Source organism: Malania oleifera, chromosome 1 (genome assembly GCF_029873635.1).
Source record: "Malania oleifera isolate guangnan ecotype guangnan chromosome 1, ASM2987363v1, whole genome shotgun sequence".
Taxonomy (NCBI): Eukaryota; Viridiplantae; Streptophyta; class Magnoliopsida; order Santalales; family Ximeniaceae; genus Malania; species Malania oleifera.
Genome location: NC_080417.1, coordinates 116,887,054 through 116,905,198, shown reverse-complemented (window position 1 = coordinate 116,905,198; position 18,145 = coordinate 116,887,054). Strand labels below are relative to the sequence as shown.

General features: G+C 35.2%; 1 protein-coding gene and 1 long non-coding RNA gene across 2 annotated transcripts; one reads left to right on the top strand and one right to left on the bottom strand.

Annotated features, from left to right (window-relative positions):
* Positions 1-700: 700 nt before the first annotated feature.
* On the bottom strand, positions 701-4,509 carry LOC131157471 (uncharacterized). The gene is made up of 4 exons (XM_058111661.1): positions 4,069-4,509; positions 3,789-3,941; positions 3,437-3,632; positions 701-1,164 (listed from the first exon to the last, which is right to left on the bottom strand). Exons 1-4 carry the CDS (start codon positions 4,276-4,278, stop codon positions 1,025-1,027), a joined length of 699 nt encoding a protein of 232 aa, XP_057967644.1. The 5' UTR covers positions 4,279-4,509; the 3' UTR covers positions 701-1,024.
* Positions 4,510-10,137: 5,628 nt separating this feature from the next.
* On the top strand, positions 10,138-11,417 carry LOC131161886 (uncharacterized). The gene is made up of 3 exons (XR_009138641.1): positions 10,138-10,309; positions 10,389-10,452; positions 11,055-11,417. It is a non-coding gene; the product is annotated as an uncharacterized LOC131161886 (long non-coding RNA).
* Positions 11,418-18,145: the final 6,728 nt, after the last annotated feature.

Here is an 18,145-nt window from a genome sequence, read left to right as displayed (position 1 = left end):
TTGAAAATTTCGTCACAAATCCTTGGAGTTCAAACAACTTTATCTCCAAAGTTTCAAGTTTTGTCACTCTTGCCTCAAGCACTTCAACATGCTCTGTCTTTATAAACTTTGAAGTTCTCATTTTACCACTCATGATGCTCACACACGAACCGCCAAATAAGACTCAATTGAGGGTCGTTGGAGCATACGGCTCAACCTACTACCAATAAAGCTTTTTGACGTACAAGCTCCACATAGGTAACAAATGTAGAGCATATGGCTCAATTGAGAACCTAGATCTTAAATAAGGAACCCAACCTTACTCTGATACCAAGAAAGAAGTAAATGAGAAAGAACTATACAAGAAGAAGTTAATATCACTTGATGTACTTAGTTTACAACTTTGAGATTTATATATATACAATAGAGTGAAATTATCCTAACATTTCGATGTGAGACTAAATGCTATACACTATGTTCAATAGAAGCGCTATGTTTCATTGGTTAGGATCAACTACATGAACGGAAGACGTAGACCTCTTGCTATGTTAATACTTAAATAGCCTATATGAGATGATCATATTCCACAGCAGAAATCATAAGTGTGTAAAGCAATACTTGCATAAGTAAAGCCACACGGAAATGCTGGAGTGCTTTACACTCTACTGCCATACCTAGTCATTGGCAATAAATGCTACACATACAAAAGCAAAAGCAGTAGGGCTTCTAAAAAGTTTATATTATTCTATGAACGACCATAATATAATACGTACAAGCTAAAGAACCAGTCCAAGTTCCTAAAACAAAGCTTTCAAAACTCCCATTATTTCTACAGAATCTAGCAAACACGACGCATGAAAACTCACAATGCCTATAAAATTCTACTTTCTTCAGTTTTATCTCCTGCACAAAACCCAAATGACCCTTCGACTTTTTTGTTCTTTTCTCTGGAGATCTTATTAATTAAGTCGTCATCAGCATCATCATCAACTTCAAGTTCAAAATAAAGCCAGAGGATGATCCCATTACAGTAGCGCAGTAAAGCTCAGTAGGTCCAATCCTGGGGCAAACCAATCTCAGCAGGAAGCTGCTGGCAATGGCATTCCTCCTGCTGCTTCCCCAACCCAACCCCCACAAAGCCGCTTCTTTGTTGAGATACTATGCTCTCCTGCTTGCTCCTCACACCTGCCATCCAGAGAAATAGAGAGTACAGTATTTGGCTTTATTTCAATATGCTCCACTCCAACTAAGAAGATGAATGAAGGGGAAAAGAAATGATGCTTCTCCATTTTTTACTTTTGCTTGTGTTTGATATGTAAGAATTGAATGAAATGAATTTCATTTATTACATATTTTTTATGTAATTTTTATTATATTTTACTTTGAATCTAATCCATTTCATTAAAAAAATTATACATGAAATTTCTCCCTCATCACATTCTATAATATAAATAAATGATCAATTTGTCACTTATTTAATACCTAATATACAAGCACAAAGACATGCAAAGAGGAAGAGGAAGACCCCACATGTTTTTTCTCATTCCATCCTACCAAACAAGTCTTTAATTAATAATAAACTCATACCACCTTGTAATAGTAATTCTTTTGAATCGCTAAAAAATAGTTAAGTTGAAGTGCTTAGTTAGAAGGGCCAAAAAATGTACCTTGTGTGAATCTCAACTGAAATAATTATTTTATTCTCATTTAAAAAATTAATTATTGACCCATAAATTAAATAAGTTGTTTTGAGACCTAGTGTCAGTCAAAGTGAAGATATTAGCAATCCCCATGCATGAGCAGTTCATGGCGCATTAACTTGGTACTATTTTAACATACTATTTTACTGTTTTGAACTTTTTGATCTTTTCAAGATCAAGAAAGCTTGCACCATGTCAGAAACAAATGTGAAAAAAAATAAAAGAAGAGACTGCTGAAACATGACTGCTGATTATAATACCAATGAAGTCTACCATGTCCTAGAGATTGATCTTGTTACTCGCGCTTTATTTAACACCATCCGGCTTATCCTGTTTGGAGCTTACTTTTGGAAGGTTGTAAATTTAAATTCGTATTAAAATTTATTTAAATTTACTAAAGTCTGATTTTAAATTTATAAAATCATGCTCTCAATGCAGTATTAGTATCAGAGTTTGTAACTATAATATAAATTTATAATAAATTGTATCTAAATTTATAGAAAAACTAGATATAAAATGCATGATCCAAACATAACTTTGAATTATGTTTGGAAACATTTATTCTATGGTTTAACTTTAAATTTATATAAGTATTCTATTTAATCTAAACTTAAAAAAAATTAAATTTATGGTTCACAATTAAAGATCCTAAATTTTATGGTTCCTTGAAATTGAATTGATTTAAGTGAAGCTAATTAGTTTATTTTTTTATTATATTTTACTTAAATTTACATAAATTAAAATTTAAATATAAATTTCAACCTCCCGCATATGTGATAAAGCATTTGCAATTTCTAGTTCTTCCTTTTGTTTTTTTTCCATCCGGGGAACCCATAAAAACAAACCTAAAATAATGGTCAAAGAAAATAATAAAAGATAGTTACACAGCAAGTAAATGGAAACTTGAATTAGGATTCTGAAAAATGGTTTTCTGAAAACCGTTTCAATTTTCTAATACTTGAAACCATAAAAAAAAAAAAAATATGAACTCAAGCATTTTCATCCTTGCTTTAAATTTGCAAAGCAAAACGGCTAAAAAACATTCCTTTTTTTTTTTTTTTAAATTACGCACCAAGTATCCACGTGTCCGTTTTACGGTCCACATGACTAATCCTGCGCCCCTTGAAGTTGACCTCATAACTTCAAAGGGAAGGTAAATTCAGGAGTCCAAGGACGAAAACGAGTCCAGGAGGGTTTGAACACCTGACCTCGTGAAAGGCACTCCTAATCCGCACTACCACTGAACCACACTCTGGGGATACCATTCCTTTATTTTGTTTGCCCTACTTATTGTGAGTGTGAGAGGAACAAGGCTTCCCAACTTCATTCTCACTTTTTCCTCTATTCAAATTTTTTTTTTTTTAAATCAGTTTCTAAGCAATTATGGCACTGTCAAAGCCGTGGCTAAGGATTGTGACTGCAGTTCAACAAAAAAGTAAAAAGGGGGGGAAAGAAAAAGAAGAAAGTAAAGAGATATTGAATATATGGATATATCAATTTTCCACAGAGACGCATGAAAACAGAAACCACGAACAGTTCTGGTTTCTGGGTTTTGAAACTAGAATTGACCAGCAATGAGTTGAGGGAGGGAAAAAACGTGAAGAGACAGAGCCTAGTTTAGGTTAAGCGTAGCAGAAAGGACGACTGCAGCTCATCCAAAGGGCAAAAAAAAACGCATAGTCATAATTCTTGAAAACCATAAAGCAGAGAACCCAAAAAAAAAAAGGAACCTAAAACAGAAAATAGTCATAAATTACCTTGTCTTTTTCTAGCTACAGCTGCAGCGGAAGGGATGGTGTTGACAACGCGGGGAAGAAACACGCCTGTCCCTGTAGACTCCCTTGCAAAACCACCCATCCCAACTTCGCTCCCTTGAAACGGCCCGAACCGGGTTTGGACCTGGTTTTGCTGCCTCTCCAAAACCCTGGCCCTCGTTCCCACAAAACCCTCAACCTGAACAAATCACGCAAACCGAACACTCCAAATCTTTTAAAGAAAAAAACCAAAGTAACTCTACTAAAGCTGAGAACAAAAAGCGAAAGGCATGAACCCACTGAAAAGGACAACACAAAAAACCCAATCGGATTCAAGTTTCCGGCCTCTGTTTACCTGGGGGTTGGCCGGTTTCCGAGAACGGCACGGGTAAAGCGGCCTGCAACTCCCGCAGTAGGCTTCAGGTCCAGACTGGAGACCCCCATTAACGCTAAAGTCTTGTTCCGGTTGTGGAAGGCCCTGATTAAACCGAACCGGAAGCCTAAACCTCTGGTTGCCCAAAAAACAAAAACAAAAGAGACGGTTGATAACCATGAATCTCAAAAAACACACAGCAACAGAGAGAGAGAGAGAGAGAGAGAGAGAGAGAGAGAGAGAGAGAGAGAGAGAGAGAGACCTCGAAGTTAGGATGGAAAGTGTGGGGAGGTTTAGTGGGGGTTTGGAGGAGAACGCAGGAGCGGGCGAAGCGCTGAGCGAGGTGGTCCATGTAAGCAAGCTGAGTTGAGGAGAGGTGTGGGGTGAAATTAGAGGGAACTTCTTCGGGGAAGAAAATATCAGAGGGAAGCCAGAGCTCTCCGTCTTCCATGTTCGGAGGAAACTCCGCCATTATTTCTCCTGATAAGACACAGACAGCACCGTAAGAGCTTGAATTTCAAGGGTCGCAAGCGGGATTTTTTCGCTTTCCGGCTAGAGAGAGAGAGAGGGGGGGCAGGGGAGAGAGAGAGCCCTTTGTTTTCAAAATGACGTTACGAAATGAAGCCCCTTTCCATAAAGAGAGAGAGAGAGAGAGAGAGAGAGACAGAGAGGACCGTCCGACGCACGTGACTACAGTTGGGCCGGCTCGCTCGGGCACACGAGTCGGGCCGTATTATTCGGCGCACTCTCCAGCCTCCACTACTAGTGGACCGTTTTGGGGTCGCTTACTCTCTCGCGTATGAGAAAAAGTTGCACTCGCTGAGGCTTTGTCCCAACTGTTCCTAATCTGTCGTTTTGGACAGGGTTTCTATCCATGGAGGCGAGTAAGACGGCTTTGTACATCGCTTGGGGCGGCAGTTTTGAAGGAAGGGCTAGTGTGTCCGGTGGCAGGATTAGGAAGGGATTGTGTGTTAAGCCATTTGTGCTGTTTCATTGAGTACATAGGTGTCGGCCTGGGATTTGCCGAAGATAAATAGATATTGGCTATTATCTTGAATCACACGTGTGCACAGTCCTTTTAGGGAGCCGCTAAATTAATCCGAAAACGATTGTTTGCAATGGCTTATTAGAAGAAGGGAAATATGACCAACACTTTGGGCATTTGGTATCATTATAAAAAATTAGATGATGTTTGGTAATTGGAATTAATCATAGGAATTAGAATTGAAACAATTGATTCTCAATCCTAATGTTTGTTTACAGTCATCTTATTTCGATTATCATTTCATGTAGAAATGAGATTTCTCTTTTTACTTATATTTGATTTTGGCAGCCTTTGATTTTAGAATTTGGTCTTGAAAATACAGTATTTTTATAGGGCAAAGCAACTAACATGCCTGAAAATTTGATAAAAAAATACTAACCTCCCCTCATATGTTAAAAATCTTAGTGATATCTCTCGAGATTTAAAAAATGCTACATTCGCATAAGATTTGACAAAAAGGTACAAACTCATCTTGTATTTTGTAAAAAGACAATTCTTTTAAAAAAAAAGTTTGTGTATTTTTTCAAAATCTTAGGCAATGTTCTTAAAATTTTTAAAATTTTTGAATTTTCATGACTGGTTTCTGTCTTTTTGCCATACCTCAAAGGAGGTGAAGTTTTTTTTTTTTTTTTTTTTTTTTCTATATAATAACTTTATAACATATAAAAATTTGTAGAACAATATTAGATGTTAAATATTACGATATACTTACGGTATAATTATTGATTTATTAAACTATTATTTATATTTTTAAAAATAAATAAAAATATTTATTATTATCGTCAATTATAAATATATAATAATAAAATTTAATAATGTTGTAATATAGAAAAAAAATATAATACTATTGTACATTAAATATACGAAGGTATATACATATATATATATATATATATATTATAATGTAGTATTATATATAATATAATAAAATATGTATTAATATAACACTACATATAATATAATATAATATAATATCTATTACATAAATCTAGAAAATAACATTAATATTATGGCATCATTAAATATAAATATTTAATAATATATTATATATTATAAGATAAAATATTTTAACCATTATTATTAATATTTACATTATATATAATAATATTATAACACAAAAATAATAATAAAATACTATTGTGTAATAAAATATAATGCTATAGTAGTTTTTTATTATATTATTAGTTAATATTATTAATATAAATATATAATAACTCATTTTACTAATTATATAATATAAAAAAGAATAAAATACTATGTGTCATAAAATATAATGCTTCGATGGTTGTTTTATTATATTATTATTTTATGTTAAACAAGAAATTATGTTATAGTGTTATAGTATATGAGATTTTTATTTACATCTAATAAACTACATATTAAAGTATACCGCTTATAAAATATAAGATGAAATGTAATATTAGTAATATAGTTAAAACAAAATAATATTAAAAATATGATAAAATATAATACGCAAAGTATAATCAAGTGCATAATTTTTAAAATGATTTTATTGTAAAAGAATATATTGTGTAATAATCACATTTATAATATTATTATTTCATATTAAATTTATTCAATAAATCTTTTGCACTAACTAAACTCAATTATGATTCTTATGTCTATTTAGACCAGACACTATAATACAATTTCGATTTCGATTATGTATTGAACCAAACGTGAAAGAAGAATGTGGCATTTCGTTTTTGATTCTAGTGTATTTCAATTCTGATTTCAACTATCAAGAAAATGCTATCTTAGAGAAAGGAAAACCAGAATTGAAAATAAAAAAATTAGAAATAGAAACTAAAAACTAGAAACCAACAGCTTGTTTGGTTAATATTTATAAAACTAATACAAATTAAAAACTTATTTAAAAATGCTCAATTTCATTTTTAAATCAAAATATTATAAAACTATGATTAAAATAATAAAATTACAAATAATAGACATTAAAAATTACTATAATAAAGATAAAATTTATTAAAATTGTTTTAATTAATTTTTCTACTTTCAAAATTTACTTTTATATAAAAATTTTATTTGACACGATAATTGAAAAACAATAAAAGTATTTTGTAAATAATTTTATTATTATTTTTTAAAATTTATGTATATTTTTATTTTAATTATATTTAAATTCATATGATCATTTAATTTTGATTTTAATTTAAAAGTGCGTAAAATGAATGATTTGATTCAAAAAAACAAATTTTAAATATTAAAATTTCTGACAACAGGTTGTCAAAACAACTAAAAACCATAAAATCTAACTTTAAGTTTTTTGGCAAACAATTGAAAATCATAAACAAAAAATAAAAAATTGGTTATAGAAACAAACACATTTTTATAATATATTTTTCCACTGTGGAGAAATAGAAACTGAAAACAGAAAATAGTAATGATACCAAACAGACCCCTAGTACACAATTGGAGTCGAAATCTGTTAACCTTAGAGGCTACGTGAGCCTAATTATCTTGTTTTGATGATAATAACTCATTAGTGGTTTTAGATAAGCTTATCTTTGCATTATAAGTTATGATAAATATAAATATAAATGCAAAGATTAAATAAATTAGTAATAGGTTAGATTTCATCAAAAAGGGGGAGAATGTTAACCTTGGTGGCTACACCATCATTGTTTAAAGTGTTTTGATGATATTGACCTATATGTTGTTCCTAGTGTTTTCCTACATTTATAGATCATGTTTAGTATAGGTACTCGTACATGAAGTACTAGATCGAAGGCAAAGATCGGACCAAGTATATGTTCGAATAGGAAGATCAAATGGACACGTACTTGAAAGAGCCCAAGTACGACTAAAGGAAGCTTAAATGTAGTCTTATATGTATTTGGGGAGTGTTTGAGGTAGTCTATATTGTAACTCTTGTGGTTTTGTTTCTTACATGATTTCTAAGTAAGAGTTGAGCAAATGCATGCATACTAGGACACGTGAGTTTATAGGATTGCACTAAAATCACAAACTCAACTTTCATGGTTTTCAGAGTTAAACTTAAGAGTTTGTCAAATGAATCATAAACTCAAATATGTTTTCAAAGGGACAAGTTTTTAGCATTCTAGTTTCAAGAACATTTTTATACTTAGTCCCGATTGTGTTAAAATAAGTTTTATGTTCTAAAGGTTCAAAGAAAATCAAGTATATTTATAAAAGGATATACTAATTAAGCATATAAGATATCAAACAAACATCAAATATGTTTTCATTAATTAAGATATCTTATATTTAAGTAGAAACTCATTTGAACAAGTATTAAACTCTATTGGACTTAATATATTTAGAAACTCATTTGAACAAGTATTAAACTCTATTGGACTTAATATATTTCATATACTTTTGTCCAAAAATGCTTTACGTGTTTAAAAGGCTTTTTGGTTGGGTATAAAACCTAAGTTATGCACTTATCAAATTTCCTAAACACCTTTTGGTATTTGGACATAACTTTTGCTAAAAGAGTCCAAAAAGAACGATCTTGGTGTCCCTGGAAAGCTAAAAAAAATTTCCACAACTTTTATGTTGGTGACTTTTTATGATTCAAGGCACTGGTTGACCAGAACAGTAGAATGGTTGACTAGACTAAGTCAATAGCCAAAAGATCCTCATAGACCAGGCAACTGGTGAACTAGTGCAAAGCAATGGTCGACCAGTGAAGTGAATGGTCGGCCAGAGAAGGTGAATGATCGACTAGAGGTCTCGTGAACAATGCTGTAACAGCTAGAAAATGGTTAGTTTTGCTTGGGAGTTGCTCCAAACGGCTAGTTAACGGCTATAAGGGCTTTTTGGCTATAAAAACAAGTCTATAGACTTGTTTAGTATGGTTTTGATTGGTTCTTGATCATTTTAGTAAAAAATATCATTTTATGCAAAACCTAACACTTTGCATTATAGTTATGCATCCACAAGTGTTCAATCTCTTTTGTTCATTTATCTTATTTGAATCATACCTTGAAAGAGTAGTGTGAGATTGGTTTGTAATTGATATTGGCTCATTTGAGGAGCATTCTTTTGTATTTACATCATCTTGTGAAAGGTTCTTTGTGAACCAAATTTGTGAAGGCTCTTTGTGAGCAGTAGGGATTTATTCTCGAGTGAAGGCTCTTTGTGAACGTGTAGGGATTTTTTCTCGAGTGTAGGGTTGTGTACCCGAGTTGTAAGGCTTGCTCCACCAAGGAAGGAGCGTTTATAGTGGATTTTGGAATCCTTGGCTTGGTACTAAGGCCTGGACGTAGGCTTGGTACCGAACCACATTAAATCTTCGATGTTAAGCTTTCTCTCCCTTCACTCTTTTATATTTGTCTTGTGCTTGATTTACATTACCTATATTGTGATATAATTGCTTGCAATCTTGTCAAGAGTTTTTGTTTTGTAGAGAAAATTTTAAATACGCGAAAAGAGTCCATTCAACCCCCCTCTAGACTCTATTGTATATCCGTTGCAAAACACACGTATATACTCCCGGGTGGGACAACCAACAAAATCGACATTGGAATTGAAATTGAAATTGAAATATCAAATTCTTCTCATTATGTTTAATTTAATATAAAATTAAAATTAAAATGATTTTGTATTATTTAGTATATGCAAAGTTAGGAATTGAAAATGTCTATTTTATCAATTATGCTATTATAATTATAAATATAAAATTTTATTATATAATATTATTTTATTAGGCTATACAACAAATAATTTTTTATAATACATTTTGATAATCTTGTACTTGATTATACTTCGCATACTATATTTTAGGGCAAATGATATTGACCTCCCCTGAAGTTTGGTAAAAAAAAAAGACTTTTCTTGAGATTTTAAAAATTCTAAGGACGTCTTCTGACATTTCAAAAATTTTAGGAATCTCCCCTGAGGTTTGCCAAAAAGACACAAATTGTAGCGCCCCGAACCCGGTGGGGGTCCGAAGTGCTACATTTCCGTCCATAAATAATCCATACATACATACATACGTACATATATATATATCTGATACCATAATTATAGCGACCCGAACCTAAAAAGGGGTCCTAGGTATCCCTATCCATAACTCAATTTAAAACATGTAGCGGAAGATAATTAAATCTCAATACTTTACTAGTGTAGTAACCTGACCCCGTGAAAATAATAATAATAAAATTAAAACAAATAAATAAATAAAAAGATATTTTGGAGAAGATATTTTGAAAAGAGATATTTTGAGATATTTATATATAAATATCTTGGAGGAGATATTTATTTAGATTACTTAAGGGCTAAGTTAGAATTTATTCTATAAATTCTCTTATTCTCTCTCATTCTCTCTCTCTCTCTCTCTCTCTCTAAGATCCTTCGCCATTCGTCGTCCGTTTCCAAAAACGGAGGGTAGTGCGTGAATCAGAAGAGGAAACTCTACACTTTTAGTGGATCGGATCGTCGTTTCGGAGAGTTTCGGGTTTTTCCAAGAATCGAGGTAGGAATCTGATCCTAATTTTGATTGGATATTTGGATAGCAGTAGAAAACATAGTAAGGTTATGTTCTGTGGTTTTAGGTTTTTGGGATCTCAGGTTGTCGATTTGGACCGTTTTCATACGAACTTTCATTTCGAGTATAAGGTAAGGGGAACTTGATTACAACAGCTATTTTGAAAAACTAAACCGCTAAAAATCTAGTTTATGTTATTATGTATGATTTAATTGCTTATTTGTGAATTTCTACCGAGTAGAAATGCCGATTTTACGATTTTACGATTTTTGGTAAAAACGAGGATTTCGACATGTGATCTCCAAATTTTACAAATATTGTTTATTTTTATTTATACTATAGTAGGAGAGGCTCGATTCCTTTATTTATTTAGTTAAACTATGTATATTGAATTTCTATCATTTAGCGGGTTTTTGTATCAAACTTGTGTGATATATGTTGAAATGAAAATGAATGTATTTTCTATACTACTGATATATAATATGGGAATGAAATTCCAAATTTGTTATACTGAGAATGTGATAAACGGAGGCTGGTGATACATCGAGCCGCATCAGTAAACAAAAAGGGGCAAACTAAGTGGAAAGATGCCGGTTTAAACCCAATGCTATTATTTGAATTTGTGAAAAATACTGGAATTGCGCAGGTTATCATATTTGTATAAATTGAATTTATGATACACGGAACCACAACTTGAGAGTCTCATGAGGGTTGAAAAATACTTTCTTTGCAGGGTGAAATGAAACCACTGTTATATGATACGGCACGATATCGTAGTTAGATGTACACGTTCAACCACACGTATTAAACGATGTGGGTACCAAGATGGTCGGCTAGCAGGATGAAACCATTGGCTGATATTGGGCCAATGGGAGCAGTCGGATCGTATGTAGGTACTTGACAGTGTCTGCACGAACAAGGCATTGGACGAGTACTAGTGCACAACCCGAGCCACGGGGTAAAACTGGTTATAGGGATATTTTGTTGTTGGTCATCTGATAAATCATTAAATGGTCGAAAGACAGATGTGAGAATTTTGTAATATGAATAATGATATACCTGATGCATTACTATATTGAAAATATGTGATTTATATTCCAGATGAAGAATGAAAATATGCATGTATGCAGTCACACACTGTTGTAACTCCTTCTTCCTTACTTAAAGGTGTCTCACCCTATCTTACGACCTTTGTTTTCAGGTCTGTCCGTGCGTCGGTCCTAGTAGATAAAAGGACTAGGGAGGTTATTTTGGTTAGCTTACGTAAGCATCTAAATTTTTGTACTAAACTTGATGAAAGTCCTTTTTGGAGGGTTGTAATATGACGATTACTCTAAGTCCGAATGTATGTAAATTATGGATATATCAGTGAACTCTGGTATAAGGCTAGTAGTAACCCTAATGGATGTTTATATTTTTCTGCGACATTTACATCATGATTATGTATGATTTACACCCGTATGTCCCTGTTTAGGGCGGGTTGTTTCCATATCTTGAATAGGTATAGGTATTTGATGTATGTGAGTGACACCTGAGTCTGTGTAAAGGGCCGGGTCGTTACAACTAGAGTTCTAAAAACCATCGTAGTTACACATTTACCTCCAAATCTTAATCTTACATCCCAAAATAGAAAAAAACATGACAAACCCAATGTCTCGCAAGCACTTACAACAATCATATAATCTAATCCTAGCCCCGTAGCTCGCTAGGTTCGATTCCCTGAAGGTCCTGAAAAATGAGATGTATATTGGGATGAGACACTTCTCAATAGAACGAATTAGATTATCATCAGTGTGTGACTAACATGAGTTTTAGTGTGAACAAAATACATCCATTTATTTAACTGTAAGTGAAATGGAATTTGAAAACTGTACTCACACCTATATCGTTGAAAATACATAATTTCCTTCGTAACATAGTTTCGGCTTAATATAGCCCATTTTACATAAATTCACATATATGCATTGAAGAACCAGCCTTGTTGGGCTAACATAATGTATAACCCCCATGATTGAGTTGTGTGGTCCGAAGACTGGATTTAGTGTCACGCCCCAAACCCGAAAATGGGACCCAGGGGTGAAAATGTAAATCAACCAGTCCCTATATCATACTAAACATCCAAAGATACAGGACAATAGATGAGGGCCCGACCCCATGGGGTTCCCAGGCACCCTATACACATCCAAACATAATAGAATGTACGCAGTGAAATAAGGTCATTCTATATACATACAGTACCATACCAGAGTCTATACAAGGATAGAATCAAGGTTCCATCAAACAACGTACAACTGGGTGCCCAACACATCTCAAAATGGCAACCCACAAAATACAAGTCCTAGCACTCACCCAAGCGCTACTCGCAGTACACCGGCCACTACGCTACCGACCACTACGCTCTTGACACAAGGACGCTAATTCCGATAACTCAAAGGACCTGTAAAAATGTACGTACAATAGGGATGAGACACCTCTTAGTAAGGAAGAACACAGGTTATATCGGTGTGTGACATTTGAGTGTTATCATGATACAATATACACGTAGTTAAATGCAGTCCAGTACCAATTTTACACAGTGCATACACGCACGCACACATGATCAGAAATCCCGATGTCGTCACACTCATCTGCTCGAAGTTGGCCCACGACATACGGAATTGGCCCATAGCCAACCCATGTAACACGGCGCCACTGGAACATGGCTAGTCCCCGACTCCCATGGCATCGTACCGGCGCTAAACTAGTGGATCCACACTCTTCGGCCTGTCTATCGGAATAGGCTCACACCCTCAGATATAGAGTAGGACACTCTGCCAATTTATGGCCAACGATTTCATATGCCCTCGGATATAGAGCCGGACACTCTCAGTACCTAGAACAAATTCAGAACCGCGTTCCTACTAGCATTTAAACAAATTACACACACTTGCATGCTCATATAACCAAACAAACCACACCCATTTGGTAAACTAAAATTATGGTTTTCCAAACATATGCAGTTTAAACAAGTCAAGGCACGACCATCCCTATAACACAGTATAAATCAACATATACTCTAGGTTTTTAACAAAACCAGGGATGCAGCTCGTCGCCCCCTTTTTCCCAAAATTGTAATCATGAAAAACCCATAGTTTCCCCGTTATATCCCCCCAAACGAGTAGACAAAACACACACAAGACCGTGAACCACAGTTCTACCGAGTTCGATTTAAAAAATATCCGATATAAACATAATTTTTCTTACCTTTTCCCCATATAGCAAATCCCGAACTCTAAGGCCCCTAAATAGCGAACCGAGTTCCAAAACCTACAATCAACAGTGCAAAAGATACTCACAACACTGTTCTCTACAAAACTATTGGATCAGAATTTAAAACCGAGCCTTACCTCAATTTTATGCCAAAACCCGAAAATCTCCGAAATGGGATTTTGATCTGTAGAACTTGTAGAGAATCCTTCCACAATTCTCGTGGTAACTTCAGATTTATGATTCTCACGACGAACGGCGAAGAAATCTAGAAAGATGAAGAGTACGAAGAGTTCTAGAGAGATAGAGAGAAGATATTTGAGTTTTCTTAGCTTGGAAGTAATGAAAGTTCTATTTATAGCCCTTTGACCCAGCCACTTCTTGTCGACGAATTGCGTCCTCATCGATAAGGCTCTATAGTTTTCTTGTCAACGAGACCAAAACCTCTTCGACGAGTTTGGGATCTCCGGTTTTCCAAAACCCCTCGGCTTCTCCTTGTCGACGAGCCTCTGAACTTCGTCGACAAGACTTACATGGACTTCGTCGATGAACTCTGACTTCATCGACGAATCCTGCTAAATTTCCAATTTGCCCCTCTCTTATTTATTTAAACCCATATATCACGGTTTGAGTTCTTACAATCTCCCATCCTTACAAAAATTTTGTCTTCAAAATTTGCCATGTCTCATTCACAAACTCATTCATACAACTAAATACATACACGTAACTCTAAAAGGAAACTGGAGACTACTACAGCGCAGCCCCATCATACACATACACATACATACCCTCACTTATGGCGGAGGAATACCATGGTCACAATATACACCCGTCTTAAGAGTTCACAATATACATACTCCCAATGACTAACCACCTATCCCAACACAAAGTAGGATAACGTACAAGTACTCAAAACAACTGTGGATACCTCCAGCATATTTTCGTTTCCAGTTCCCAAGAAGCTTCTTCGATCTCATGATTCCACCGCAATACCTTCACTAACAGTATCTCTTTAGTACGAAACTTCTGAACTTTACAGTTCAGAACCTGAACAGGTATCTCATCATGCGCTACAGTATCCCAAATTTCCAACTCATCATAGCTGATAACATGTGAAGGATCCAACACGTACCTCATCAACATGAATACGTGAAACACATTGTGGAACCTCGAGAGTGCTGGGGGTAGTGCAATCCTGTAGGCTACCAGACCCACTCGCTCAAATACCTCGAATGGTCCGATATACCTCGGGCTCAGCTTGCCCTTCCTCCCAAATCTCATCACCCCTTTCATCGGAGCAATACGCAAAAATACCTTATCCCCCACCTCAAACTCTAAATCACGGTGGTGAACATCTGGGTAACTCTTCTACCGATTCTGAGCCAATCTAATCCTCTCCCGAATCAAACCCACTTTCTTAGATGTCTTCTGCACAAGTTCAGGTCCTAACACCTGACGTTCACCAAATTTCATCCCAACACAAAGGAGATCGACATCTTCGACCATACAAAGCCTCAAACGGTGCCATCCCGATACTAGCCTGGAAGCTGTTGTTATAAGCGAATTCTACGAGTGGCATAAACTGTATCCAGCTACCGCCAAAGTCTAACACACAAGCTCACAACATATCTTCCAAGATCTGTATCGTCCTCTCTGACTGTCCATTAGTCTAGGGGTGGAACGCAGTACTGAAAGTAAGCTTTGTCCCCAGTGCCCCCTCCATACTCGTCTAGAATCGAGAAGTAAATCTTGGATCTTAATCTGACACAATGGATACCGGTACTCCGTGCATTCTCACAATCTCATGCACGTACATATCTGCTAGTCTACTCAATGGATAGCCAACCTTCATTGGTATGAAATGAGCAGATTTCGTCAATCTATCCATGATCACTCAGATAACATACTATTTGTGAAGTGATGGCAGCAATCCGGTCACAAAGTCTATGGAAATATGCTCCAATTTCCACACCGGAATAAGCAAAGGCTGTAATGGCCCTACCGGCCTCTGATGTTCAGAATTCATTTGCTGACGCATCAGACACTACTCTATGAACTGAGTAATCTACCTCTTCATACTAGACCACCAAAAGGTCTCATGTAAGTCTCGATACATCTTTGTACTACCAGGATATACCGTATATAACAAGCGTTGCGCTTCCTCTAGAATCGTCTTTCTAATCTCATTGTCGTTCAGAACACATAACCTGGTCCCAAACCTCAGCACACCTCCCTTAAAGATGTTAAACTCTATAGCCAATCTCTACTGTACCTTTTCCATAACCTCTGCCAACTCTGCATCACTAGCCTGCGCAGCTCTTATAAGCTCAAACAAAGTTGGTTGGACCACCAAACTAGCAAGGAAAGGTTGATGATCCTCGGATACCAACTCTATACCCGATCTCTCCAAATCCCGTCTAGTGTGACACTGAGTTATAACTGCAGATACAGCTGCAGGTCCCGACTTCCGACTCAACGCATCAACCACCACATTAGTTTTTCCCGGGTGATAGCTGATCGTACAATCGTAGTCCTTATCAACTCTAGCCACCGGATTTACCTCATATTCAACTCCTTTTGCGTGAAGAAATGCCTGATGCTTTTATGGTCAGTGAAGATCTCACACCACACACCATACAAATAGTGTCGCCAGATCTTCAGTGCATATACAACAACACCCAATTCCAGATCATGCGTAGGGTAATTCTTCTCATATTCTTTCAGTTTCTGAGAAGCATACACTACTACTTTACCCTGCTGCATAAGCACACATCCCAGACCTTTTAGAGACGCGTCGCTATAGATCACAAACCCACCCACTACAAAAAAACAGGTTTTTAGTGACGAAAGTATTAGTGACGGTTTTAAAAACTAATAATGTTGTATTAGCCACTGTTCTTCAAAATCGCCACTAATAGTGTACGCATTAGTGACGGTTTTAAAATCGTCACTAATACTTTTGTCACCAAAAACTGCACAGTAAACAATTTTCGCACGAAATTTTTTTCGGGAAAATATTAGCGATGATTTTATGGTATTAGTGACGAATTTAATTCGTCACTAAAAGTCACTTATTAGTAACGATTAACCAACCGTCACTACTAATATTTATGAATATATAAAAAAATTAGTTAAGGATTTGAGTTCAAAGAATTAATGACGAATTACAAAATTCGTCACTATTGGTCATTATTAGTGACAGATTTGAAAACCGTCACTAATACTTCACTTTTAAAATAAAAAATAAAAAATTTGAGTTCAGAGTATTAGTGACGAATTTGTAAATTCGTCACTATTGGCCTATTATTAGTGACGGATTCGAGAACTATCACTAATACTTCCTGTTTTGAAAAAAAATAAAAATTTTAAGTTCAGAGTATTAGGGGCGAATTCATGAATTCGTCACTATTGGTCCCTTATTAGTGACGGATTTGAAAACGTCACTAATAATGCATGTTTTTAAAACAAATAAAAAAAATTTCAGTTCTGAGTATTAGTGACGATGTTTTAAATTCGTCACTAATAAGGGACCAATAGTGACGAATTTACAATATCGTCACTAATAATTCTTTTTTAAAAAAAAATAAAAAAAATTTATCATAGTATTAGTGATGAATTTACAAATTCGTCACCATTGGTCCCTTATTAGTGACGAATTTCTAGATTCGTCATTAATAGGCCATTATTAGTGATGAATTATGGACCGTTACTAATGTTATTTCATTTTAAAAAAAATATTAGACGGAAAGTAGTAGTGACGGTTTTAAAACCGTCACTAATGCCCAAAACTCTTATCCCTTCCCGTGGGATATTTTCCCACACTTTCCCTTGCTCCTCGCTTTTCCCTCTTGCTTTAGCTGGCTCCTACTCCCGCGAACCTCTCTCCCAATCTCCCACTGCTCTTGGCCTGGTACGTGCTGTTCGCCGAATGTCTTAGGCTTGGTCGGAGCCCTAGAGAACTTGCAAACCCTGTCGAACCCCTTTCCCAGTCTTCCGCTATTCCCAGCCAACTGACAGCCTTCTCGCCAGACATCTTGGGTTTGGTCGGAGCCCTAGCCAACTCGCGACCCTTGTCGAACCCCTCTCCCAGTCTTTTGCTAATCCCAGGTATCTCTTGAGACCCATACACCTATTTTGTATTCCAGAAATATTTTGCATTTTTTTGGTGCTTTGGAGTATTTATTTCTGTCTTGTTTCTGCTTTAAAATTTTCTTCCTAAAATAATATAATATAAGTGATAAATTCTTATGGGGAACAATGATGGGAAAAGTGAAAGATTATTTCACTAATATAACAATTAATTATGTGTGTGTCTGTTATTGATTGATTTCCAAAAATGTAAAAATACCTTCCCAACGAATTATGATTCTAGTGTGGAGCAAGGATGACCGCATGCTCTATTTGATTTTTTGATAAAAGGTAATGCACCGAAGATGAATCACTAATTAATGGGGAAAGGACTAGTAACTGCATATGATTAAATTGAATAGGAGTAGAGGAGTCAACATTAATTCATCATTAAATACAATTTAAATGTTAGAGAATCAATATTTACATGGATAATAATAATCCAATTGA

Excerpts from the sequence above, each read along its gene's own strand:
- LOC131157471 (XM_058111661.1), bottom strand. The coding sequence starts at position 4,278 with ATGGCGGAGTTTCCTCCGAACATGGAAGACGGAGAGCTCTGGCTTCCC. Across the intron at positions 3,942-4,068 it reads CTTTCCATCCTAACTTCGAG|AGGTTTAGGCTTCCGGTTCG; the intron begins GTCTCTCTCTCT and ends TTGGGCAACCAG. Across the intron at positions 1,165-3,436 it reads TGTAGCTAGAAAAAGACAAG|GTGTGAGGAGCAAGCAGGAG; the intron begins GTAATTTATGAC and ends TCTGGATGGCAG.